At 56.4% G+C, this 27,669-nt stretch overlaps 1 protein-coding gene across 50 annotated transcripts in view; it reads right to left on the bottom strand.

Moving 5' to 3' along the window:
* CELF4 (CUGBP Elav-like family member 4) overlaps positions 1-27,669 on the bottom strand; it is a 292,503-nt gene that overhangs the window by 50,730 nt on the left and 214,104 nt on the right. For 26 of the 50 annotated variants that reach the window (XM_078060395.1, XM_036069471.2, XM_036069476.2 and 23 more), the window contains exon 3: positions 18,896-18,974. In XM_078060395.1, the coding sequence (XP_077916521.1) occupies positions 18,896-18,974 (79 nt within the window). The remainder of the gene's footprint in view (positions 1-18,895; positions 18,975-27,669) is intronic. The other 24 variants (XM_078060400.1, XM_036069479.2, XM_036069511.2 and 21 more) reach the window with 1 other exon arrangement.

The following is a 27,669-nucleotide window of genomic DNA, read 5'->3' as shown; positions in this document are numbered from 1 at the left end:
CCAAGGATGTACAAACACTCCCTCTTCCGAGAACCACAGCTTTTCTCACCACGACACCCACTACCCCAGTCCCAGCCGGGTCCGTCTCTCCTCTGTCACTGCAGAGACTTCCTAACTGTCCCTTGCCTTTCCTCTACAGTCTGTCTCCACCCAGCAGCCAGGGTGAGCCTAGCACGCGTGTCCTTCCTCTGCTCAAAGCCCCCAGGGGCTTCCTGTTTCCCTCTGCATAAAACCCAAAGCCTTTAAAAGGGTCTACCAGATCCTCCATGGGGTCTGTCCCACCCTTCCCCCCACCTTCCCACCGCTTCTCTCCCTTCCCTCATCCATCTCTGGCCACACTGGGCCCTGTCCTGACCTTGAACACTGGCTAACAAGCCGGAGCCCTTGTTTTTGATTGGGGTTCTTGCTCACCACCTCCCTTCTCCCCTAACTTGTAAGTCCTGGGAGGACGGAGATCACCCAGTGCTTAGCACAGGGCCTGACTGTGTTCACTAACATCCTGTGGAACAACTGAATGATGAAAAGCTTCCCTCAGTTTCCCAAGGGGGTCTATGACCCAGAAAGGTTAAGCAGCTCTAAGCAGGACCAGAGCCCGCAGGTTGGTGCCAGGCCAGGCAGAGTAGGTCTGGGATGAGCCCCCTCTAGACCCCTCCAGTCCTCCGCCCCCCAGTCACAGAGCCAGGGCAGAGCCCTGCGTAAAAGGGGGTGGCCTTGACCAGGCAGACCAGAGGAGGCGCAGCGGAGAAGGGGAGGTGCTAAAGCACCAAGCTGGGCCACGTTTTCCTTCAGGAACACCTGAGTCTCTCACAAGCACCTGTTGCAAAGACTTCCTTGATTTCTGTGCTGCTTCGCTGTGCCCATCCTTCAGGTGTGAGGTCGTGAGAGGGAAAGTGAAAGGCCAGGCCTGGCGCTCTGGGCTGGGAAGCTCAAGGAGTGAGGGTCCCAGGGACTTGGCATAGGGACCAGAGATCAGGCCGTACTGCGACAGAAAGGGAATCTCAGGGACCACTTGGAACCCTCCCACTCTGAGGGTCCAGGGCAAAGACCCTAGAGCAAGGAGTGAGGGAGGGTAGAGGCTCCTGAGGCCAGAGTGGCGGCCTCCGACTCCTGGCTCCTCACCGGCTCCCCTGTGCCACTTCACGTTGGCGGTTAAGTATTTACAGATCTGTTCCCATGGCAACCAAGGCTTCAAAGTTACTCTCACAATTCTGTTTTCTCAAATGTGTTTCTCTGGTTGATTGCACAGAGTTTTCTGGAAGCTGGCCAGGCCCAGTGAGTCGCATTTCCTGCCTTGCGCTTCCCTGCCTTTGACCCTCCCCTTCCAGATTCCATGTCTCCCCCACTCCCCTTCTAAGCACGCCCCTACTGTGGCCCATCCTCCCCCAGCTGCTGTCAGGCTGTCCCAGGGCCTGGGACTCAGAGCCCGCGCCCCTCCACCATCTGGAGCTTTTGCAAGCTCCCTAGTCACCAGGAATCCCTCCCCAGCTTCCCTTTTCCTCAAGGAAGACCTGAGCCCAGGGCTCCCTCTGTGTTCCTCCAGGTTCCTTGAAGGCGGGGCCTGCCCCCTCACCTCGGACCCCTCGCGTCTGGCCCAGGGCCTGGTCTCTGTAACTCCTGCTGTTGTAGACATGCACTGACCATGCTCTGCAGCCCACCACTTTCCCAGCACTGTCCCTGCGGGGGCCCTGTCCTGCGCACTCCCCCATTCATTTCCCAAGCCCCTTGCAGGTGCCTGAGATAACAAATAGAGTCCGGGCCGGCAGGGGGAGGGGGGAGGAAGATGAGTAAGAAAAGATCAGGTAGTGGTCTATGCCCTGAGTACAATAAAACAAGGTGTCAGATGGGGGACCTGGGCCGTGTGGGTTGGCACATAGGGACAGGCCTGGGTGGGAGGGCCGCAGACGCTGAGACCTGAGGAGCAGCGGCATATGGGGAGAAGCGCTGGCAGAGGGAGCAGCTGCAGCAATGGGGGGAGCAGGGGTGTTTGAGGGAGAGGGTGGCTGCAGGTGGAGTCATGGAAGCAGCAGGAGCAGGCCAGGGAGGGGGCATGGACTCGCCTCCCATCTGAGAGAGAAGATGGGCAGCCTCTGGGGAGTTCTGTACTGGGGAGAGCAGCTCTGATGGGGTCACCATGTGGAGCACGGACTGCAGGGACACAGGTGGAGGAGGGGAGATGGAAAGGAGGGGGGTGGTAGGTCCTCAGAGAGAGAAGGAGGCTCAGAAGGGGCCGGGGAGAGAGAAAACTTGCCCTGACCAGGGGGAAGGGGCACCACAGGAGCTCCCACAGCTCGCCGTGTCCCCACACACTCGTGTCCCTCCTCGTCGCTCCTCCACCAGACCTGCCGCGCAAGAAACGGACATGGGCGCGGCTCCCCTGCTGTCCTAGGTGCTCACTGATGGCTTGCGGCCTTGGGCCCCGCACCCCAGCACCATTGGGCCCCCAGGAGTGGCCCCGGTCCCAGCAGTGAAGCTTGCGGGCTGAGTGCTCTTGGCGGTGCAAGCCCTGAGGACAAGTGTTCTCTCTCCATCTCATTGCACCGGGGGCTCAAGCGAGGCGGTGGCAGGTTGGACCTAACGGTTTCTCCCAACTCAGCCTTGCCTGAGCTGCACCTCCCCAGCTGGGGGCTCTCCTGCTCCGTGCTGCCCCTTCTCCCATTCCCTGAGCCCCAGGAGCCCCTCTGGGGAGGAAAACCCGGGGCTGAGCCATCACTCTCAGTCAGACCCAGCTAGGAGAGAGAAGGCGCTGACTCGGCTAATGGTTCACTGAGTGGCTGTATCTCTATTATAAATGATTTAAGTCACCGGCATTTAATTGATGTTATAAATATGATATTTATGACACAGTATGGGAAACGATGTGCTCTCTCGTTACTATACATCATGGAGCATGTGTGTCTCTCTGGCACGGCACCCTTCCACCTTCCACCATCTCCCCGCTCTGCTGTCCTTGCCACCACTGTCCAGACTGCCTGCCTGCTCTGGGCCTGCACAGATGTGGGAAGGTGGACCTGCCCTGTTTCCCCCACCTGAGTCTGGCTTTGGGGAGGGTCTGCAGGAAGATGTGTGGGCTGGAGCTCCTCTCTGATCTTCAGGGAACTTGTGACCTTCCTGAAGAGCAAACACACACACACACACGCACACACACACACACACACACTCACATGAAAAGGATTGTGCAGAGGGTAGAAAAGGTCAGGGACAGCGGAGGCAAGCAAGGGAGACTTTCTAGGGGAGGGAGGCTTTGAGCTGGGTTTGTGGCTGGGCAGGATTTGGAGAACAAATGAAGAGAGAAGGGGCTGTGAGGTGAGACTTCAGAGTCATGCACATCTGGGTTCCAATTCAATTGTTATCATTTTTGTGTGATCATTGGCAAATAATTTAGTTTTTTTGAACCCCAAGTGCCTCATTTGTAAAATGGGGGTGTGTTCTTATGAGTACATGCAGAACCATCACCTCCTTTATTCTGGACAGCATACTTCTCCTAAGATGACCACAAGGTGAATCACATTAGACCTCTTCATGTGGGCTATTCCTGAGTAACTCCATGTCTACCCTATACGCATGATGGAGGAGACGGACAGCTGGGGCCAGATTGAGGGAAACTCTTAAAAGTCAGAGAGAACAGGCAATAGGTAATGATTCTAGATTCTTCAGTTTGGGGAGAGAGCATCAAGCTCGTTTGAGGAATGCCCATCTGGTGGATGTGTGTGAGAAAGTGGGAGGCAGAGAGGCCGGACCAGGATGGTGGCTGGTGTCCTATCCCACCCCATGCTGCAGTTTGCTCTGTCCCTGTGACTCCTTGCTCTCTCTGCAGAAACCTCATCACTTCAGACTTGTCTCCTGCCCACCTGACCCCGTCTACCCTTCTCAGGAACGTGTCAGGCAGCAAATGTTCCAAGAACTGGACTTGGGCTCAAAATCCCCACAAACCCCCTCTTCTGAGCCCTGGGAGCCTCATCGCCTCTCTCCCTGCACATGCCCTGAGTTCCTTTGTATGAGGTCATGAAGCTGTCATGCCCTAAGCCTCCTTCAAGGACTTCTCAGCATTGTGGGATCCTATTTTCCATGCCCCAGGGCAGGGTTCATTCAAAACTACAGACCACCTAAAAACTCAGGTGATCCAAAGAACTGGACAGTACCTACATCATTTTGGTTTTGCTTTGGAATGTATGTTGACTTTCATAGTAAACAAGTCGGATGCTATGGGAATTTGGGCCATTTAAGGAAACGTCCCAAGAATATGCTGGAGGAACTGTCTGATGCCCACTGGCCACTCCTTCCTGGTAGAGACGGATGGAGTGACCCTCCTAAGTCACCCAGCACATTGGAGCCTCCTCTGCCCCTTGCTCTGCCCTCTTCAGCCACTGGATGGGGAGAGTGGAGCTCCTGTCAGTATCTACGGACTTGATTCCCTCAAAAACTCCCTCCATGGAAGGTGCCAGAAGGCCTCACACTGCCTCTATGCCCTCGGCACTGTGGCAGGCAGCCCACCTCGGTGAGACTCCCAGCAGCAGTCTGGGACAAGCTCGTGGCCGCGAGGAGCCCCCTTCTGACAGGGAGACGAGCCGTACAAAGGGCAGACTGCCACGAGCTCGCCTATGAGGGAGGACACTGGACAGTGACCGTATCGGACACTGGGTGGCACAGGACCCCCAGCCCAGCTTTCCTGGAGGAGATGAGGGGGAGCAAGGACAGCAGCATGGGGACATTCCAGGTGGGAGGCACCGCAGTTTCCTAGGGGCTGTGGGGGTGGAGAACGGGGTGGGGGGCTGGAGCAGCATGTCTGTGTCCCACGGGTCAGGCCTGCTGCGTGAGCCTCAGCAGGGGGACGCGTTCCTCTGCCAGCTTCGCTTCCTGTCCATTTCCCGTCGGGGTGATGGGTCACTGAGTGCTCAGAGAGGCAGGGGCACGGGCTGCCGGTGGGACGGGGCACCCCAGCCGGGTCAGAGCAAAGGGGTACGAAATGGAGGTGTGGGAGAGCAGGGTGGGGAGGGGTCCCCATCCCGCAGAAGCCGGGCGTCCCTGGAGGGCACTCAGCAGGCAGGGGACTGAACCTTGCCCGACACGGGCAGCAACCAGGAGAACAAGGAGAAGAGGGGCTGAGAGGAGAACAGTTTCCCCAGAGCTCCCAGAGCCTCCTCTGGCTCGAACTCGAGCACCCTAGCCAGAGTGAGAGCCTGCATGGGTTGCAGGCGCTGGCCAGGCGGGGGCAGAGCCCGAGGCCCCCCAGACACTGAGGCTTTGAGGAAGGGCGGGAGTGCTCAGGTCTAGCTGCACTCCCACCGCCCTCCGAGGCCCCTTGCAAGGTGTGGCCTGAGCCGGCTGCATTTCTCTGGTTTCTCTGTAAGGGGCGGTGGGGTGGGATTAGCATTTGAAATCCATTTGGAGGGCTCCTCCCTCCACTCCCTGCTCCTCACTCCCCCCCAAAAATGAAAACAGTCATTGAAATTGAAAAATGGTGCTCAGTGAAGGGTTTAAAGACATTTTGAATTTAAAATATATTTTAAAGGTCATTTTCAGCAGTAATTATGTTATAATGGTGGGGCTCTTAGCAAAGGCAGAGTCCCACAGTAATATTAGGCCACATGGGAAGTGGTATGAGCCTCCGTGTCCTAGAAGCCTCAGAAGGGGGTTGGTGGGGCCAAGAGGCACCACACATCCTCCCTTTAGAGCCCGTGTCAGGGTCACTACTGGGTCCCCAGGAACAGGGAACGACACAGTTTAATTTGGCCCTGGCACAGAAGGGTCTTCCAAGATTGGAGTAGCACATCCGGGCTTTTCAGGTTCACAAGGACCCTCCCCTGAGGCAGAGACTGGTGGATCTGGCCTCCTGCCTAGTGGGACATCCTACCTTCCTACCTCCCACCCCCACCCCTTACAAAGGTGCATCTTTTCCTTCTGCTTCCAAACACTCACTTTGGGGTCCTCCTAGTGGCAGGCTCCCTAAGCCCCTCCTGGGACCAACTGCCCCGGGGGAGGCTCAGGAGAAGGTTCCCCTGGCCAAGAGCCCCTTCAGGAGTTGACTGCAGGCTGCCTGCCGGGCCTGGACCCACTGCTTCCTGAGCTGGGGGCTGAGCTTGCAAGGAACTTGCCTCTCAGTACTACTTTGACCATGACTGTGGTCTACATTTTTGGGGAACATATTGACTACTTATTTAAACCTAAGTGTTTTCTATCCTATATCCCCAGTGAACAAACCCACCCACCCCTTGACCCACTTTTCTCCCTTTCTGCAAGTGCACCCATTCTTTGCAGGAAGTGTCACCCACACAGATGAACAAGCTTGTTGAAGTAACACACAGTATGAGCACCTACTGTTAATCACTCTAGAAGGGCTGGCTGTGGGTTAGATGCTGACCACGCCCCAGGGGGTTCCATTAGAAGGCAGACTAACAAGCTGTGGAGAGAAAAAATAGGACAGAGGATAGCGGGGATGGGGTGTGTCCGGGCACATAGAAAGAGCCAGAGCCCAGAATTGGAGCTAATCTAGGAAGGCTTCACGCAGGTGGTGTGTGGAGCATGAGCACAAACCAACAAAAGAATGAGGAACCAGGAACGGGTGAATAAAGAAATAAACTGAGGCCTGGGTCTCTCCCAGGCTGGGAGCACTGCCAGCCCAACTGGGGAGAGTGAGTTTGCTCCCCAGGCTTCAGATGAGTCCCCCAGGCCAAGAGCTCTGGCCATGGGGTCGGGTGTGCAGAACCAGGGTCCCTGGACAGTGTTCTCTGTGCATTGCCCCACCTTCAACCGCTCTGTCCCCGTGGGTTTCCTTTGGGGGAGGCTGGGGGCTGGGGGAATGGGGGGGCAACCAGCCTGGCTGTGGTCACCTCTTTCCAGGCCCCGACTTCGACGGCGGGATGGGTGGGTGCCTGTGGATGCTTAGGAGGGTGGACACAGTCAGGATGAACCGTGGTGGGGTGCAGGTGGAGTTAGTGGTCCCCAGTTCCTGGGTGTGACCCAGTGCGGAGCGGGGAGGGGGTTGGTGGGGTTGTAGCCCGGGACTGGAACCCTGGAGGCGGCCAGAGGATGGAGGGAAGAAGGAGGCGGGGAAGAGGCAAAATATAAAAATATCTGGGAGAAGCGCAGCGCTGGGCTACAGTGTTATTGAACTAAAGCATCTTATAAAACTCAAGCCATTAATAACAGGCTGCTGCCACGTCAGGGTAATTTATTCAAATTGCGGGTCCGGGATGGAGGAGCAGATGTTTCGGAGCTGCTGGTGTCATGGAATGAGTTCCAAGGGGGGGGGGGTGGCACCACGTTCTTGGGGGGTGGGGAGAGGGCAGAGCTCAGCTAAAGTCCCTGCATTCCAGAAGGAGGTGGAGACCTCACCCCAGGCTGCCCCAAGGGAGGAGGAGCAGGCAGGGTGGAGGACGGCTAATTTAGTTCAACAAGTGCCAGGATGCAAAACCGGAAGTGAGGACAGGCAGGCAGGGCCCCCTTCCTAGAATGTCGCTGCTCCCATGCTATCCACCTGAAAGGCCACTTCCTACTCAAAGTTTTCCCCTGGTTTTTCCAGACCCACAGCGTGGTGCTTGGAATCAGAAGGGCCTGAGTTCCTTTCCAAATGCGCCCCCGCCCACCAGTTGGTGGCCCCAGCAAGTTCAGCTCTGGGTCTCAGCGCCCCATCTATAGAGTGGAGTAATAATACCTAAGTCATGGAGTGGGGAGAAGAAGAAACCAGCAACCCAGCGCCAGGGCCTGGCCTGTGCAGGGGGCAGCGGAGGCCACCTGGTTTCCTGTACCTCCTTATGGCCTGCACTCGTGCTGAACTTGGTGCTTTGATTCAAGGTCTTTTCCTGCCTCCTAATGGCTCCGTTGGTTTTACCTCAGTCCCAGCCAGACTAAACCACCTATGGCCAAAGATCATGCTCATGTACCCATGGCGTATGGGGTGTGGACTGCACACAAGGGATGCTCAATTGACGCTTAGGGTGCCTGTGGCTTTCTTCTCTGGGGGGGAAGGGCCGGCAAAGCTTGCACAGGCCTCCCTTTGGATTCCTGGTACCTCAGCACAGTCCCCTGGATCTTGGCCAAACCTGGGTTGGGTCCTAGAGGGGTGTCAGGACCTTGAAGTCCGGCCACAGTTTCCAGTACAAAGACCAGGAAAGTCAGTTGGACCCTGGGTTCCTGCCAAGATCTCGGGAAGCAAAACCTCTACAGATGAAAATTCGCCCTCCTGCCCAATGGTACCGTTTTGGCAAAGCAAACGTCTCCCCCGTGAAGCTGTTTCTGGTTTTAATTCACTCCTCTCCTGGGGGTGTGTAATGCTGGGGATGAGGGGTACTGCTCAGCTGATGTCTTCATGCTGTGAATCTGAATCCCTACTGGGGCAGGAAACACAGAAGGGCCCTATAAATTCTCGGTGCCCTGACTCACTATTTAAAATGGATGAAGAGATATTTTCTCCTTCTTTCTCCGTATTGCAGATGTGGATGCCTGCTTTTGGAGGGGGCATAAAGTGGGGCTCAGCCCCGTTGAGGGATGTTCCCGGATGCCCCCCTTGGGGGGCATTATGCTTTGGTTCCATGCCCATCGCTGACAGAAGGCCTTCGGTGGCCCCTGATGGCATGTTGCAGTGAGCAGCGGGCGGATACAAGGGTGACACTCTGGAAATGTCCCAATTGGAGGCCGACACGTCTCTTCTCACAGGCCCAGCCCTGATGGTGCCACCATAACGTGATGAGAGGAGAATGAGGAGGCCCTTTTGTCCCCCACACAGCCCTGACCTGAAATGGCACTACTGGAATGATATTCTGTTAGGGAAAGGTTGCTGAAGCAAATCTGCCCTTGGCAGGCCAGCCTTAGCACATTTATCAGAGGCCCAGGGCTCAGGGACCAGGCAGAGGGGCCACCTCTGCCATCCCTGTTGCCTGGCCTGGGGACTGCCCTGGGCATGGTGGCGGGATTGGCTGTCAGAAGCATGGGGGCGAGACTGTGAGGGCCACCAGCACCCCTACCCAGGAGAGGACTCTCACCCCGGCCCTCTCCCCAAACCGCTCCTCCCCCCACCCCCTGCAGCTGGGAGGTCAGGGTGGCCGCTGGCCGCATGCCTTTGCTCCTAGCTCAAGGTTCATTTCAAAGGAAGGAGAAAGCCCGGCCCCACACTCGCGGGGCAATCAGCGCACTCCGTGATGAATGGAGTCTGTGTCACTCAGTGAAAATGAATATTTCTTTGCGATAATGGCCAGATGGTAGCAACTCTCCGATCCAAATTAAAACATGCATGATAAATGCCAGGAAAACAGAGGAAGACAAAACCCCAACCTGGAATGAATTCTCTCTATAAATCTTCCCCCTACGCCCCCCTCCCCCACCACCACGGCAGCCCTGCTAATAGCCATTAAATTATTAAGATGCGCTGCAAGGAGAATGCCAATGTCAGTGGCACCCGCCCCACTGCCCACCTCAGCCCCCTGCCTGTGGGCCTGACTCTGGAGGGGCTGGGGAGGAGGGGGAGACCCAAGAGGGGGCTGCTTTCAGGCCAGCAGAGATGCAGAGTGGTGGAGAAGGTTCCTCTTGGAGACAGGAGTGCGAGGCTGGCCGTGTGGTGCCAGCACTGAGGGCCACCTGCTGGGGCCCAGCCAGGCTCTGTGGCGGGGCGCGGCACACCTGTCCCCGAGGAGGACACCATCTCCATGGAGCGATGGGAGAGAACCACCCACTGCCTGACTGTACAGCTGAGGCAGAGGGCAGGAAAGGGGCTTCTGAGCCAGGAAGACCAGCGGGGAAGAGCTGGAAGAAGCACGCCAGCAGGGTGGACCATGATGGGGGCTCTGACCACACAGAGCTGGAGCTGAGAAGGGTTGGAGAGGACCATCCAAGGGCGGGAGTGTGCCCGAAAGTGGATGTGTACTTGGAGGTCTAAAGGCATCAGGCATTGGGGGGGCAGCTTGGGGGCTTGTATTTCATAGTGACAATAAGGCTCTTGAACTTACACTTTGATTCCCATTGCCCCCTGCCCCTCCCCTGACCCTTGGCACCTGCATCCATCTCTCCCTGGTCTCCCTGACACCCTGTGCAGTCTCCCCTGTGGGCAGCCAGCCTTCCCAGGTCCAGCTATCATCAATCGCCAACCTCTTCCATAGTCTCCAGGACTCCCTATCATCTTCCAAAAAAAACCCCAATTCTTTAGCTGGGCATTCCTGGGAACTCTCTCCTCTGGCCACCTGGTTTCCTCGTTTTTCTTGGACAGGCTCTATGCCATGGGGCCTGCATTTCTTGTCTCACCAGCTTTTCAGCCTTAATCCCATCCCACAGAGAGCCTCTTCCAGAAAGCCTTCCCTGACTGCTCTCCCCTCTGCCAGCTAAGTTTCGTTATCTCCACTGCTCATCTGGTGCCCGTGAGGCCATGAACTGATCTCCGTGTGGGCTTCTCTAGGGCCCAGAGCTCAGCAAAGGCTTGAAGATGTCTTCCTGCGACCCCAATGCATCTGCTCTCCAGGGGTAGAGATCATTTCTTCCCCTGCAATTGGCCATTTCTGTCAAGCCTTAAACCTCCTAAGACACTTGGGACAGTTACCCCGTGTGGGGATGTAGCATCATGATGTGGGGATCATGGATCTGTCAAAAAGAAAACCCACACTGGCTGGTCCCTGCTGAAGTCCAGCTTCCACAAAGCCTTTCTCCCTGCCAGGCCCAGACAGCAAGGCCCTGAGTGTCCAGCTTGGCTCTGCTCTGTCAGGCAGTCATGAAGTTTCTCCAACTGCTCTTCCCAGCTGACCCTCCAGGCTCAGACGTGCCGCAGACAGGCTCATCTTCCTGCTGACTAAGCTTGCACCCAGGCCACACTCTCCCCAAATCCCTCCAAAGGGCCTTGGTGAGGAGAGTGAGGAGCTGGAGAGCCCATCCTAAAGGCTGTGGTCCCTCCTCATCCTCTGTGCATCTCATGGGTGCCAATGACACTGGGAGAGCTTGCTGTGCATGTTAGCCCCAGCACAGACCAGAGAGAGGTCAGCAAGTCATGGAGGCCGGCCCAGAAGGGCTGAGGTATAGAGGCTGGTTACTGTCTGTACCTCTCCTCTCTGAGCCCTCATTTTCCCCTCCATAAAGTGGGGGTGCTCCTCAGCTGACCTCGTGGGGCTGTGGCAGGGCTCAAGGTGCTCTCACTGGAGGCTCTAGATGACTGGCCCTATCTCCCTTCCAGAGCCCTGGCGTGGTTTTCGCGGCAGCGGCTGCAGACATTGCCCGTTCCCACGTGTGTTGTGCTGGGCTGGGTGGGGAGGGAGCAGACCTCCCTTACAGCGGGCACAGCATGTCTGATCCGGAAAACCGGGCAGACGCATAACACAGAAAAACACTCTGGACCAGGCCTGGTGAACTTGGACCGAAGGGTGACAAGAGACAGGATCCCGTCCGTCCCCGCCTCAGACACTGTGCAGGAGCGTAGGTGTGCATGCCCTAAAATGTGAGCAGCAATGAGACCCACAATGCACCAAGTCTGAGTCTTCCAGAAAGTGGACCCTCTTCTCCAGCCAAACCAGCTCTTCTACATTATTTCTAAGCTGTGTTTTTTTTTTTTTAATTTTTTAAAAGTTATCTCTACACCCAACATGGGGCTTTTAAAAACAATATAGAACTAGGGGCATCTGGCTGCCTCAGTCAGTAGAGCATGCAACTCTTAATCGCAGGCTCACTCAGTGCAGTGCTGAGGACCACCAGGCCCAGGAAGGGCTGCGTGTGACATTCTCTCTCTCTCTCATCTTGCCTGGCTCCCTTGAGGAAGCAGGTCTTCCTCCTGCATGCCCACAGGGTGCCTGCAACAGGATGCCATGGGAGTGGCCGCTGGGTGGGAGACAGAGGCCCTCGGTCACCTCTCTCTGTCATTCTGATTTCTATCATCGGCCCCTTCAGCCTGGGCACACGTGCGGCAGCTTTTAAATATCATCCAGGAGCCCATTTGCAATGATTAATATCCCATTTCCTCTGAAACAATCCTTTGCTAAATTAGCCGGGGCCAGAGGGAATTTGGCGAGGAGCCGCGAGTCTCAACTTAACTTGCCGAATGGATTAAAAAAACCCTCAAAAACAAAATGCAGATCAATCAACACCCCTTCCCCCAGCTGAAAACCTAAAGTCCATTTAAACTCCGCAGGTTTGCAGTTAATTATAATTTCACACCTATGGCAGGATTTACCGAGGTATTTATAATGTGTGCCTGCCCCACTGGAGTCTCTGTGGGGCCCTCACGAGGGACCCTTCCCACCAGCCACCTCCTTCCCCAACCACAGAGACCTGTCTTCACGAAGCTGCTGTTTGGGTTCAGTTATGTAAACTAGAGAGGCTTCCTGAATTTAAATTTTTTTTCTTCTTTTTAAAGAGTCTTCAGGGAAAAAAGGAGACAAATATTTTTAAGGGACAGGGATTACGGAGAATAAAATCCCCGGGGCAGGGGGACCTTGCTCCATCATCTAGGGAACCTAACAGTTGGAAATGCTTAAACAAAAGTAGGAGGACTGTGGTCAGACACGTGGTAGAACTTCCTGCCCATCAAAGAAGCCAGCCCTGGGCGGACCACTTGGCCTGGCACTGAGGTGTCTAATCCTTCAGCCCTCCCCAAAGGCAAATCACAGGGTCTGGCAGGGCGACAGTGACCCCTGCCCCAGGCTGCTCCCTAAGCACTGCGACTGTCTGGGCCCTGCTGTCTTATGTCTGACTCGAACTTTCCGAGCTGAAAGCTGTAATGCCGTCTTCGATATCAGTCCAAAATAAATCAAGGATTCATGTACACGAAAGATCAGCTGGGACATTGGCTTTGGGGCTGGTCTTCAAGGGAAAACATTACAATCTTTGGCTTGAGAAATTCTGGGGCTAGGACAGGACAGGCTGACAAAACGGGGTTTCCAAGCTCTGGAGAAGGCCAAGATGGACTGTGGAGTTGCTTTTCTTCTTGAGAAAACATGAGGAGGGCGGTGAGAAGCTGACTTACGGAGGAGGGTGGAGAGATGGCTCCGGGGCCTCTCCAGGCTTTGGAGTTCCATGTCCTGGCCAATAAGACAGTTAGCCAGCCTCCAGCCAAAGGTTCGCCATGACCCCTTGCCCCTCCCTGGGCGCAGACATGGCTGTGGGAAGGGAGGATGGTGATAGCTCAGCCCCCAGGAGCTACGGATACTGGGGTCTGCAGGGTTTGGCCGGGGGTGGGTGGATAAGGAAGTGCACTCCCCCAACACATACACATTCACACATAGGCACAATGAAGTACACACACTGCCCAGCTTCCAGGGGCTTCTATGGGGACACAGAAAGTGTGGGGGCTGGTAAGGGTAGAGTCTTTTATGCTTTGAGGTGCAGCTTTGGGGCCTCAGTCTCCAGACCCCTTCTCAGCCCAGGATCTCATCCTCTGGGCTGGGCTGGGGTTACCTTTGTTCTTTCTGGGGTCTCTCAAGCAGGGCACAAACCAGGAGCCCCAAAGTTGAAGCAGATGTGCTGGACCCAGGGGGAGGCTCCGGATGCCCCAAAGGGGAGAGACGGGGACAGAGGTGGAGGGGCTCGGGCTGTGGGACACAACTGGACAGGTGAGGCTGTTCTTTGGCCTGGGTCTCTGAGCACCCTACCCCGCCCCCAGAGGAGCCTCACCCAGGAGGTCCCCAAAGGGAGTGCACACTGGTCTCCAAGACTTTTCTTACACCTTTCCCCTTGGCCGCGCCTGCACTGCATCTTCAGTCAGGGGCTGTCCAGAGTAACAGGTTTCCTTTTTTAAACCTTGTTTCCTACTCTCTTGGTAGAATTTCAGATTAATCTTCAATTTGTTATGCCCCTCTCCCCTTAGCTTTACTTTTCTGTGTACCCTGTCCCACCTGGGCCAGGGGTTCCTAACAGAATCCCGAGGGATTTCTGTCTACCCAGAAGCTTTTGTCAGTGAGACATTTGTTGCCATTTCTAAGATTCGAAAATTGAAACTTCTATTGAATTTTCATATGGCCAGACCAGCCTGCACATCTATTTCCTCTACACGCTCGCTAAATTGCCAACTTAGAGTATGGGACTAAACAGCTAGAAAAGCCTGGAAGGAACGCACCCAACCTGGGGAGGTCAACAGTGTAGCCACAGGACCTGGCGGCGGCAGGGAGCTGCCCAAGCCCCTCAGCTGGGCTGCCTGGCCTCCCTTAGCACATTCGCTGTCTGTGTCTGTTTAGAAATAAAATAATGCTCGGAGGAGAAATGAAGAACTTAATAGGATTTAAAAAGCCGCAGGAACCGATGGGGCTACAGATGGTCGAGGGGCTGGGAGGACGGAATCAGCCACAGTTTTATGGTGGGGAACGTGGCCTCGGGGAGGGCCTCAGAGCCGCATTCACATGCATTGTGTCCAACCTCATTAGCCAGCCCGGCGGGACTCCGCGGCCACGTGAGTGCCGGCCACGGTGAGGGGAGACGGCAGCCCTGAAGATGCCCGTAAATGAACGGGGAGCCCGTAAATGAACGGGGAGCAGTGACGGGCTGCAGTACTGCTGCCTGGCTAACTGACCGGCCTGCACCTGCCTCGGGGACCCAGTGCACACACGATGACTCTCAGGCTGTCGCACCTGCCCCCAGCCTTCCCGTGCCTTCCTGGCCCTGCCCAGCTCCTCTCCGCAACAACACCCCCCCATTGCTGACACCCCCCGCCCCCGCACCAGACAGACTGAGACAGGAGGGAGAGAGGGAGCTAGGGGAGAGAGGCAGGGGCTCCCAGGTCTGGAGAGGGAGAGGGAGGACAGGAATGGAAACTGCTGTGGAAACTGCTGTGGGGTCCTTCAACCCAGGTGATTCTGAAGCAATTGGTGGTGGGGGGAGACATAAAAGAAATTCCTTCACCCTCTAGAAGCTTCGCTAGGGGGTCCCTAGACAGTAGCTTACTGCAACGAGCCCGCCAGGGTCCCCTTCGTGGCTGGAGCTCAAGGCCACCCCCCTTTCCCATATCTGTCCGAGCGTCCCCCAGGCCCTTAGCCAGGGGCGGAACAACAGGACTTTGTAACAGGGAGCTCAGCCCTCCGCCTGTGTCCACCCTCCACCATCAGCTGGCCTCTGGCTGGCTACCCCCTTGGATTCAGTGACAGCTGCCCCTTTGGCCCCTCTTTTCTGGGCCTCCTCAGGCCTCCCTGACTGGGCCAGGGAGGGGACTCAGCAGTCCCTCCCCCAGCTGGAGCCTCACACATCCCAGCAAAGTCAGAGTCCTCTGGACTGTGTGTGTGTGTGTGTGTGTGTGTGGTTTCCAGCTCCAGGTGCTGTGGAAGGGTGAGGGCCGTGGTGACAGACCCTAGAAGACTGCTTCAGCCTTGCTCACGTTCCCTCTGCAGGGGCTCCCCAGGCCACACCTGCCCCCTTCCGAGGGATGAGCAGCCCCTCGGCAACCCTGAATCCCCTCTTTCCTGGGATTGCCTCCCAAGTCATCTTGATTCCTAACTTCTCCAGCTCATCAGCCCCCCATGTTGTGTTTTTTCTGTCATTTCATGTTGATGAGATAAAATCAGGTGGCCCGGTCTGTGCCCCACCCCCCAGCCACTGTGTCCCCGGTGGGGGACGTTCGTTTTGCACCTTACCAGGAGCGTGTGTGGGGCTGCGGGTGCCTTTGTCAGTGTGGGTGTGCGGCATGTTGGGGGTGAGGGGTGCAGTTGTGTGACTGTGTTCCGGGGCTCCTCCAAGCACAGCACGGATAAAGCCCACAGGAAATAAACCTTCTGGCCTGTCGATGGTTGCTGCGAAGAGGTAGGGGTGGTTTCTGATGATGGGGTGTGTGTCTGGGAGTGGTGGGGTGGCATCAGGCCAACGTCTGCCGTCCCTGGCCCGGACCTCAGCCACTTCTTCCCTCTCCAAGGGCTCCTTCTTGGGCCCTTTCAGGGATGTAGGCACACCCTTCAGCCTCAGCCTCCTCCAGTTCAGCCCAGGGGGTCCCCAAGCAGGTTTGCTGACTAAGGCCAGGGCCCTCAGAGCCTGACTCCCTGCAAGGAGCACCCATGCCTGGGTATGGGAGCCTCATTTGCCTTGGGGGTGCTGCGGGTTGTCCTGTCTTCTGACCTTAATACTCCCCTGGGCTGAGACCAAGGAGGAGGAGGGAGGGGGTCAGGGCTATAGGGCAGCACACTGTGGGCACCCATCTAGATGCTAAGAGTGAAACCCAGAGGCTGAGGGGCCCCTGCAGCCATGGCACCCAATTCAGATGCTGACCATGAACCAGCTCATGGGGCAGGATACATCTGCCTGCCGGGAAGCAAAGGAACACAAGTGCATGCCCTATAGGGAGGGTCCCTGCCTCTGAGATGACCAGGGCAGGTGGGGGTGCCCTCCCCCAGGCTCCTCTCTGTCCCCAGCCTGCCTCATTCCTCTGGTTAATGAATTGCTTTGCTTATTTGAGGGTGGCTCAGTTTAAATGTAACTTGCTCCAGAGAGCTCTGTAGGGTTAACTGGATCCTCCTTGCGGAGACAGGGTTCCTTCCCTGCTTAACTCTTGGTGGCGGTAGCAGGGGCCAGCTCTTCTCTGCCTGTGCAGGGACATCACAGCTGTGATGTCCTCTCTCTGCCTGGTCCCCCCACTATGATCAGGGTCTCCTGCTTCTGATGGAGATAAGCCCAACCCCTTGGCTTTGTGTTCAGGGCCCCATTTTCACTTTGAGTCCTCACTGTTTCCGGCCAAGTCTACACCTCTTGGTCCAGTTCCCTCCAGGAAGCCCTCCCTGCCTGCTCCAGGACACAATGAGCTCTCTTCTTTGACCCCCACCGGCTGTGCTGTCTCATGTCTAATGGGTTGGTGCAGGAGCTCGGTATTCAGCCTGGCCCTGCCTCCCTCACCTGAGACGCTGCTCTTCTTCCCTCAGCCTCCTTTCATACCCTTCTCTGGTCCCATTTCTTTCATCTTTTTTAACATTCACCTTTTCCCCAGCTTCTTTCTACCAGAAGTATTTAATGGATATTAAATTATTTTAAACTGACTTTCTTTTTTTTTTTTTTTTTTAAATAGCTTGGTGATAGTGCTGACTCAGGATCATCTCACTGTTTAATATTGAATATGCAATTAATAGATAGATGTTTAGGTTTGGCTCTTCTTCCCCCTTTCCACTACAGGAAGAATAAAAGAGCTGATTAATCTGGTTTGGGGCAAGTGTCAGCGGCAGGAGATATATGGGAGAAAGGAGATGAGGTTAGCAAGTTGGAGTCAGAGAGCTATTGCCTCCAAGGCAAGTGAAGGAGAAAAGGGTTTGCATTTGTGCTCAGCGCGGCCTCGCTGGGCACGGTGTTTCCGATACCCCACTTCAGGCCCGGAGAAAACTGGCTGGATTCTGTCTGAGCTATCTGCTCCGCACCTGAGGGGCCCCTTGCTCCTCTGCAGGGGCCCCCCTCTGTGGGGCCTTTTACACGGCACCCCAACTTCTGTTCCAGATGTGGAGAAGCCCCTCCTTCAGGGCCAGCCCAGGCGCCATCTCCTCCAAGGTGTCTGGCTGCCCCCATTTCGGGGGCCCCTTCTCTGGGACTGCAGGTGCTGCTTACTGTTCCAGCTACCCTCCTGCACACAGAGATCCCCCCCCGCCAGGGATAGGGGCTCTTCACTGCATCCTGGCCCTGCTACCTGAACGGGGTGCTGCAGGTGAGTCGCTGCGTGACGGGGTGCCCTGGGGCCCAGGGCCTGCTGGGCCTGTGGAGAAGTCCTGCGTGAGGCGGGCCAGTACGCCCCTCAGCAGCAGGGCAAGGATGCCTAGAGCTGGGTATTTGAGGAGCTTCTGGGTGTACAGCAAACCAAGGTCACTGGACTGCCAGGAACGGGGAAGGAGCAAACAGCATGAACCAGGTGGGCACTGCCTGCCTGGGCCCTTTACACCTGAGCCATTTTTACCTCTCAACTGACCCACCTCACTCTCAGGATCCTCAGGATGGGAAGCTCTCAGAAGGCCAGAGGGAGGTGTGTCAGTGACAGGGTCATGGGGCCCCTTTGGGGGCTCTGGGCTCTGGGTGGGGGGTGAGATTTGAGGCCCAAGTCAGGAGGGTCCTAGACATAGAGGCCTTATGCCCTGGTCAGGGTCCGGCTAGGGCCCAGAGGGCAGCAGCTGGAGCAGGAGGGAGCACGGGTCTCAGGGGCAGGCAGGCCACCTGTGGCCACACTACCATTCTCTCGGGATGGGGACCTTGACTCTGCATTTGCAAGTAGCTTTTGCCTATTTTACTTTTTGCTCTTAATTTCCTAGAACACTCTTTGTAGGGAGGGAGGATAGGGGAGAGAGAAATTACTCAGTGCCTGTCTAAGCGGAGAGGGGAGTGACCTGTCCAGGCCAGAGCCCGGGGTGGAGGAGCTTGGCAAAGGGAGCCAGGAGCCCCTGCCGGGGCAGCCTCTGTGTGCAGTGGTGGCAGGGCCCTCGCTGGTGGAGGCGCCAGAGCCTTCCTCGGGGAGTGGGGCTCTGAGCTTGTGGGGTGTGGTTGTGCCCTCCCACTCTGTCCCCTTCCAGACATCTCCGTCTGCCGGAATCTATCTCCAGGATCTTGACCTCAGCGGTCCCAAGCCCCCACGGCGGCCCTTCTCAGATTTGCCGCCCTGGCCTGAACCTTCCCAGGTCCCGCTTCCTCTCTCTCCCAGCCTGGCACCCTTTCAACTGCTCACGCTCCATCATAGGGGGGGTTTCCTTGGCAACACGGAGGTGGGCACACCATTAGGGGTTCCTAAAGGAGGCATTCGACTGCCCCAGGACATGCTACTTGCTTACTTACAGGAAGGAAGGAGCCCCGCCATCTGACAGACCCCAATCACCTCCTCACGTCCCTTCACTCTCTCCCCACACCGGTCACCCAGAGCTCCAAAGCCCTGTCCCAACTCCCAGCCACGAGGTCCCTAGGGCGGGAGGCGAGGGCAGGGAGTCGCTGCATCGCTGCCTCAGGGAGAGGGAGGGAGGGCTGGGGCAGGAGAGGGGGGCAGAGACAAGTGAGCCCTCACGTGAAGGGGGCTGGCGCAGGCAGCTACTACCTCCTCGGCTCTCGCTGTCCGCTGGCTTCACCTGGATCGGCCGGTTCATCTGCAACAGAGCACAGGGGACAGTGTCAGAGCAGGCCTGGGAGTGCGCGGGCAGACACCCACACCCAAAGGGACACAGGTGTTCATAGGGACCGAGGCACACGGACCGCACGCAGCGACACGCCCGCCCGCCCAACGGCTGCCGCCCGCACAGCTGCACCAAGCCCCAGCCCTCTCCCCTTGCCTGTGCAGTCCCCAGGGCTCCCTTGTTTCAGGAGGCTTTCTCTGGATGGCCGACTCCATGGTGTCCCCCCCCCCAGCTTTGAGCAGCTCTCGCTAACCTGTGACGTTAGAACCTGAGGTGTCCCCACAGCGCATCTCTGGCCAGCCCTGGTTCACCGGAGACAGCTGGCTTTGCCAAAAAGAGCTGGCCTCTGGCCACCCCGTGCCATCTCACGGATGTGGGCAGTGGGTCCCAGGGGTGCCTGAGGCTCTGGGCCACCCAGCTCCTCGTTGGAGTTGGGCTCAGGGCTAGCGCTGTCCCCTTGGGGTGTGTGGAGTGGGCACAGTTCCTTGTCTCCCGTGGTGTCTAGGGGCCAGGAGGACACCAGGACACGGCCTGACCCCCCACGCCTCCCAGAGGCCCAGCTCTCTCTCTCTCTCTCTCTCTCTCTCTCTCTCTCTCTCTCGGACCCACTTCAGTGCCTCGATCAGGCCACTAGGGGTCTCTGAACTCCAGGCATCGCGGCTTGGCGCTGGTCTTGAATCCTCCCTGCGGCTGGTGGCAGCGCAACGGGGTGGGGGCTCGCCAGCCCTGAGGCCCCAAGACATTTCAGACAATAAAAACGGAAGGAATCACGCAAATGGAATCCTACTTTATGTCTTTTCCAGTGCTTTCGCCTGTCAAGTACCTCCCTTATCCCTCACTGCATTTTTATTTCTCACACAAACACACCCCGACAGGCAGAGAGGGCAGGGACTGGCACCCCCATTTCGTAGATGGAGACGCTGAGGCAGAGCCCCCCACGGCAAGATGAGCCCAGGAAGCCGAGTCAGCCAGGGCTACGTCTAGGCTTCCGGCCTGCACCAGGTGACTCTGTTGCCAGTTCCCCTCGTGTGCGGAGGCTGGACCAGCCAGTTACAAGCTTCCTCGGGCCTTCTGGTCTAGGATTCGAAGTGAGTTGTGGCTGCGTCAAGACAAGTGGGTGGGGGAGTGTGGGTGCCCGTGACTCAGCAAGGTGAAGACAAGGCCAGGGGACGGGCAGAGGCACGAGCAAGGACAGAAAGGCAGGAGGCAGGGCACGGAGCAGAGGAAATGAGACGCAGGGGGCCTGCGGGGCGCAAGACAGGACCCTGGGGGTCAGCCCACCGAGATGGGGTCGAGCATCATTTGCCACAGGACTTGGCACGCCTTACGGAGTTGAGGGAAAAAAAGCTATTTGTATGTAAGCTCCACCAGAGAGGAGATTGTGGTGTTACAGAAAGCTCCAATCACAGGGAGAAGGAAGAGGGACATAATGAAGTTCCTGGCTTCATTTCGGGAGTCCTGGATCCCCCCCATAGACAGCCTCCTTTGCAGTTCTGTGCAAAGGGTGCAAAAGGCCGAGCAGGCTTCTGACTCTGGGGGAAGGGCTCCAGGAGGGAGCCAGGGCCCTCCTGGTTTCCTGTCCAGTGCCTTTTGGGACTCAGTATCCAACCCTTTTCTAGAATGTCTCTTCTTCCTGGAACACCCCTAAATTAAACAAGGTAAATTAAACAGGGCCAATGGAATCTGTCTGTGCGGGGAGCCTTCCACCTCAAGGGGCTCCCCACCTCCAGGCAGCCAGCCTGTCTCCCTGTCCTTGGTATGTGGGCATTCGAGACTACTCTGCCCCAGGCTCATGGACTCAGGCCTAATTTCCAGCCCTTCCAGCTCCCCAGCACCACCCCAGCCCTCCCTGACCTCCTACATGACTTAGTGCTAGACTCCAATTTGACTGTGGGCTTCCTGGCAGCAGGGGTCCAGGGGCTCATATGGCTTCCCCCCTGCCCTCAGCCATGGGCTAGACACCCACAGGGTGCTCCACACAGACTGGTGGACTGGAGCTGAGCTGGTTCCCAGGGACCTGTGGCTCCCAAGGTCATTTTTCGTGTTTTATTACGATCTAGGGATGGTCAGCATCCAGACAGCCTTTGCGGGGCTGTCAAAGAGGTGCCAGTCTTGATGGAGAGATAAAATACGGCCCGGTGCTTTCTTAATTCTCAGCAGAAATAAAGTGTCAGGCTCAGTTGGGAAGATTTCTCAGCTGGAGCAGGTTCTGTACAGATGCGTGGGGCCTGGAGGGAGATCTTCTCCCTTGGCCAGTGTCTGTCTTCCCTGTTCTAGACTTCAGCCCTGTCCAGCCTCACCAAAGCCTGGTTCTGCCCTGAGGAGGTGGGGGGTGGACATCATGAGCCTGTCCTGGGGAGAGGAGGCTGCGCCAGGCCGCAGAGATGGCCAGTGAGGAAGGGGACAGCCAGAGAGGGTAATGGGTAGGACAGTGGGAGGAGCACTGCCACCTTGTCCTTCTTCTAACTTTGCCCCTCAGACCCTGGCCACATGGCCCCAGGCTGTCCCTTACAGGTGAACAGCATGCTTCAAGGACACTGGAGCCTGCTTCTTGGGATCTTTCCTCTCCCCTGTCTGTCACGCCTCTGTCCAGCCATCCCCCTCGGTCACTGTATTATCTTTCCAGGAGGGCCTGGGGCTGGGGGCTGGTGGCACCTGGGCCGGGGTGCAGGTGCCCTCCTTGCTGATTCTCTTTCTGAGGTGTCGTCTGCGTCCCTCTGTGGCCTTCCACCTGGGTTGTGCCTCCGCGTGCCTTGCGGGGAGAGAGGGTGGCAACTCGGGGCTGCCCTCAGGTCAGGAACAGCTCCCTGAATGCATCCTAAAGGCTTCTGGGGTCAGTCCTTCGGGGACATCATTAACTCTTTGTGTTTCTGCTTCCAGCTTGGGGTCCCATCACAGGGAGCGAGTGGTCATTGGCCCAGGTTTTGGGGTCCTCCCTGTCCCTACTGCAGCAGAGGGCTGGTGGGTGGCTTCTTCTGTTAGTTCTGCCCCCCCTCCCCCTCCCCGTTTCTGCCACTTTTTGCATCAACACATACCCATGCATTAAACAAGACATTCCATTAATTTCTTCATCATCATAACTTAAGCTGGGACATACCCTTTAAATATTCATTCAGCTATGAAAACTGGGCATTAAAATTTTAATAATGTCAAGCTCATTTGAACCAGGCTCCTTGGGGACGATTACGATACAATTAGAATAAATACGATGATTGAGCCGGTCCAAAGGCTTCACCTGTCTGTCCAATGTGGCTCCTTGCGGAAAAAGAGGTCTGTGGCCAGGGAGCAGGCAGACAGATTGACAGACAGACCAGCCTGGCTCTTTCTTGACTCCCCCTCTCCTTCCCATATCCCCTCCTCCCCATGTCAGTTCCCCCCTGTTACTTCTACCTCCCACAAGCATCTGCAGCTCTCTGCCGCCCCCTGTGGGCCAGGGTACAGAAGCATCCCTCTCCCATCTGGGAAGATGGCCCTGATTAACCCCTAGGTCCAGATATGCCGCCTTTCCTTGTCCTCCTGGGTGCAACCTGGACTGGGCTCCTGGGTTGGTTCCTGTGTGAGGGCCATTTTCCTGTCTGTGTGTCTCCTCTTCCTTGCCCCACAAGGGGCTCCCTGAGGCTGGAATGAATACCCCACCAGAACAGGGCCAGCCTGCAGAGGGGGCCACTGGTCCCTTAGTGCCCAGATGTATTCTGCCACCAGATGAGGAAGGGACTGACTTCACCCAGCTTCCCCTCCACTGCAGCTATCTTCCTGGGAGCTGACATGGAGGTTTGGGGACAAGAGCTGAGCCCCCTGGCCCCTCATTGCTTAAGCCAGTGCTGGCGAGAGCCCTGGGGACATCCACTCGTGAACTTCCCCTGGCTTCACTTGGGACAGCCCTCGCACCAGCAGGATCCTTAGGGCCCTCCCCCTGCCTTCTCAGGCACCTGAGCCCTCTGCTTCACACCCGGCGGCTGGCCCAGAGCTGTTTCAGAAATAAAAGGACCTGGAAAGTTCTCTGTCACCCCCACTGGACATCCTCAACAACCCTCCTCTTCCAAGAAGACTTCCCTGGTTATCTCTTGGCTCCCTTGGTCACACATGGCCTTGTACTACCTTGTGAGCTCTCACTTTCTCCCCTTGTGTGTGTGTGTGTGTGTGTGTGTGTGTGTGTGTGTATGTGTGTGTGAGACAGGCTGAAACAGAGAGACACTTGTTTCTCAAGCAAGAGCAGGGACCCAGTTTCCTACCCACAGACCCCCTAGACCTTAACTCAGGACAAGCTCCCCTGGAGTGTGTGTGTGCGTGTGCACGTTGGAGTAGTACTCGGAGGACATTACAGACATCGGCAAAGACTTCATTTCAGCTAGAGACGGAATAAACAAGATAAAGGAGGAAACTGGTACAGTTTCTTCGGCATAGTAGCCTCTCCATAAACCTCATCCTCCATATTGCTTTCCAGTTCTGTGACCCAGAAATGCCTTGGAAGGTCTGGACCGACACCCCACACAGTGCCAGGATGGGTGGAGGATGGTTGGGGTGGCAGAGGTGATTGTGGTGGCCTACGGGGATGGCCAGGGTGCTCTCCACCCAGCCCCTGAGTCCCCAAATGTAATTCCAGGGTGAGTGTTCAAACCTCAATGCTGAGTGAGGGTCCTTTCAGGCTCGTCTGGGACATGTGAGTGCCTGGTGACACCCAGCTCCCTGCTCACTGGAGGGTCTCACCTCTCCCCGAGCCATGGTGTAGTGTGCAATGCCTATTCCTCTCTTGTCTTGTTCACTGAAGGTAGCTCTTATCTCTCTCCCTTCCCACCGCCCCCCATGCTTGTGAGGAGCCAGACTCCTGTTCCTCATCAGTCTCCACTGTTGTTCTCATCCCCACCAAAGAACTCAACTTTTATATTATCTGCCCCCCAAACCCAGCACACACAGGGGTCGTGGAAACGGTGAAGCAGCGGACCCTGTGGGCTGGGACCCACTGGGATAGCTGTACCCCAACCCGGCAGCATCATCGCTCTGGGAAAAGAGAGACCATTTTGCAGGGCTCCTTGTTCAAAAAGCAAGGAAAAAAAGCATCGTTAAAGCACTAAAATATAAAGTTTTCCCTTTCTTCCTCAGTCTCTCTCTTTCTTGGCTTGTCATGGTCTTTTTTATTTGCTGTTTGACGTTGTTTTAAGTAAAAAGAAATATAAATTTTAAATTATTAATATAGATCCTACCATTCGTCTTTATTTTGTGTGATGCCAGTTTTAAATGCAAATATCAGAACATTTAGCTCCTATGCAGAATCACCAAAATCACAGTTTGTTTTTTGTGACTTGTGCCTGGACCGTTCCTTGAGCCGGCCAGAAGAGACAAATGCAAGCCAGATTCAGGAAGGCTACGGAGGAAGAGAGAATCCCCTCAGGCATGGAGATCTTCACAGGTACCCAGAGCGCCCCACCCTGCAACAGTGCTGTGGGGAGGGGGGCACATCTTGGGCCTGAGCACTGCTGGGCTCTCCCTTCCACTGACCACCCACTGACATGTTGCCACCTAGCCTAGCCTAGGATGGGCCCTTGGAAGTCAAGCAAGGCTTCATCTCCATCCAGAGGCCACCCACTGCCCCAACCCACAGTGGACAGTCAACCCTAAAGGGTATTATAAATGTTCTTCCAGGATGTGCTAGACCAGGGCAAGAGGCTTGCCCTTGCAAAGACATGGCCTCTGTTGGCCAACCAGACATACCACAGTGCTACCAGCCTGGGGTACCCCCGGGTGAGTAGGCCTGACCCAAGCCTCCCCTAACCTGCACCCAGGCCACTGTTGGCCGGCTAGAGGGCTGACTGCTGGCTTGTGGAGCCCAGGATGTGCACGGATTAGGCAGACGGTGGGAGGCAGAACCTCCCATGATCAAGAGGCTGCAAGCCCTACACATGCTCCTTCATCCCACAGACTTCATTGACTTGAAACATAAGAACAAAGAGAAAATTTTAAGAATTTCAAGATGGCGACTGCAGAGCACTAAACCCCACGCGTGTGACCCTTCTGAGCGTGGGGCCTACGTGCCTGAACAGGCTATGTGCCCATGGAGCTACCCCACAGATGATGCCTATCTGGGTCCCCACCACCCTGAAGTTCTTTCCATCTACCAATGCCAGGCACCAGGCATTCCCTTGACCAGCAGGTGTTCTCAGCATTGCTCCTGCTACAGAAAGATCATGACTTAAAGATTTACCTTTTGAAGATGAACCTTGGGCAACTTTGGGAGAATAGATTGAGAATTCTCAGCCTTTGGTATAAAAGGCTAGGGGTGAGGAAGCCACCACCTGATATGGACAGAGAAGAGAACTCACGCCTGAGATCATGGGGACCTAGGTGGGTGGCTCCCCAGCGACTCTGCCCTCTGCCAGGACGTGGCCTTTGCAGCACTAGCCAATAGTAATTCACAATCAATTAATGGAGAAATTATTTGTTTAAAGCCCCAGGAAGGCAGATTCTGAATCACATGCCCTGTGCATAGTAGGCTTTCAGGAACCTCGGAATAAAATAAGCCTCCGCCCCACGGTTTCCACAGTCCCCTAGTGAGAAGGGATGGCGGGGGAATGGCAGAAGCAGTGCACATTATTTGGAGCTTGTTGTAAATATATTAATATTTTAATTAGCTCCTTAATAAATCACATATGGTTCCTTCCATAGAGAGGGGTTAGAAATTCAAGGAATCCTGTCTGTTGTCACCATGAAGTTCAGACTTAAGGACACCCCAGCAGTTAGTGCAGAGGGCAATCTGCCTTCCCTGGAGACCTCTGACCTCGGTCCACTCTCCGAGGCGCACCCTGGCCAGGCCAGCTGGTGGCGCCCCTCCCATCCCCAGGCTGCCCTTTCTCCTGGCTACCTCCCATGCCTCCCTTAGGCCTCAGCTTCCCCCTGTCCCTTCAAGCTTCCCATTCTTTCCCTCAAAAGCCTTGCTGCAGCGGGGCCTGATTATGGACCATTATTATCCCAACTTGTGGACTTATTTGTTCCATGTCTGTCTTCCCTTTGTGAGGGAAGGCCCACACCCATTTTGTTTTCCTGCTATACACCCAGAACCCTGTGCACGCCCCATCACCGGCCTTGTTCCCTCTTGCCTCAGCCATGCCCCTAGGACAGGAGTGTCCAGAGGCCAGAGTTGGTCACCTGCTGGACAGCTCTGTTTCTGACCCAAAGGCCCTCCCCTCCAGCAAGGTGGGGTTATGGTACCTTTGGGTGAGGAAGGGTTTGTTGAAGACTCCAGCCTCGATCCTCATTTAGAGAGACAGTCAGTGAGCACAGACCAGACAGAAGAACCCGGGGTTATTGTTAAAATATGCAAATCCATAGCCCATTGAAATGCAAACCCTCCAGATAAGATTTTTAATAAATCTGGTTCTGCTCCCACTCCCCGCTCTGAGGAGGCCATCTGATTCTTGTTGGGTCAGGACACAAACCGGCATGTAGGTCCCGTCAGCTCTTCACCCCTCTTCTCATTTAGAAGGCGCAGCTAGGAGTGGCCCCTGGATGGGGCTGGCGGCCAGCCCAGGCCCTCCGCCCATCCCTCCGCAAAGTATTTGAGGTCACCTCCAAGTCACCCACAGAGCCGCCTTACCCTGTCTCTGTGCTGGTTACAAGGCCCCCCTTCTTTACTGTCGCCCTCACCTCCTCTCATACCTATCTAAAGAGTAGAGTCCTAAGCCCCGGTGGCCCCCTCAGGGAGACTTCCGTGATGGGGTCCACACAGCCACACTTGTCCCTTTTTGAGCCATCGCCTCTGGACTCACTTTGCTGCTGTCACAAGTGGCCCTCAAGGGGATGAAGGGGGCAGGTGGATGAGAAGCAGCACAGACACCTGACAACCTTAAGGACGCGGCTGTGACCCAGCCCAGGCCTGGGCCTGTTGGCTCTGGGTCAGGACATGAGAGTATGTGGACCTGCGTGGGCCACCGCCATGTGACTGGATGGGAACTGGGAGGGCTGGGTGGTGGTGGCAGGTGACAGTTGTCCTGTCCTTCCCAAGCTCCAGGCCTTACGCCGATCACACGAGGTGGCTTATGTCCTCCAGTCCTCTCGGAAGCCAAGTGAGCCGGATGAGCAAAGTCACGGGGTGGGTAGGGTATGGACCAGGGCTGGGCATTCGGGGGCAGAAGGCCTGGGTGAGCTGAGGAGACAGGGTGCCAGCTAGCAGGGTGCCAGAGAGTGTGAGGAAAGTCTGGGGTGTGAATGCCCAGGCAGTCAGGCAGAGTCAGGGGGAGCCGCTGTGGCCCCAGGAGGGCCTGAGCTGATGTTGTGGGCAGTGTCCCCTGTCCGTCTCCAGCAGGGACAACAGAGGCCACCGGCCACGTTCAGAAAGAGTAAGTTTGGGGCGGCGTGCTCAGGGAAGGAGTCTGGTCAGGGATGCCTGAGAAGTGCCAGGTGAATGTTTAGATCCGAACTGGCCAGGGTTGTCTGGGTCCCCTCCCCATGTGTGGGAAGACAGAAGTCCAGGCTTATGCACAGGATGTACTTGATGGATTGAAGTAAAACTTCCCCAGTTTGGCTCTAAAGCTTGGATCCAGACGGTCCCTGAGTCCCAGCCCCAGCCTGGCCTTGTGCGCCTTCCACTTGGGAGGGGGCGTGGGGGAGAAGACCGTTGAATCCTAGCACACGAAGCGGCGGGTTGTGGGGGCGGGCAGAGGATGCCCTCTCCAGG

This window comes from Halichoerus grypus, chromosome 13, assembly GCF_964656455.1.
Source record: "Halichoerus grypus chromosome 13, mHalGry1.hap1.1, whole genome shotgun sequence".
Taxonomy (NCBI): domain Eukaryota; kingdom Metazoa; phylum Chordata; class Mammalia; order Carnivora; family Phocidae; genus Halichoerus; species Halichoerus grypus.
This window is presented reverse-complemented; position numbering and strand designations above follow the sequence as displayed.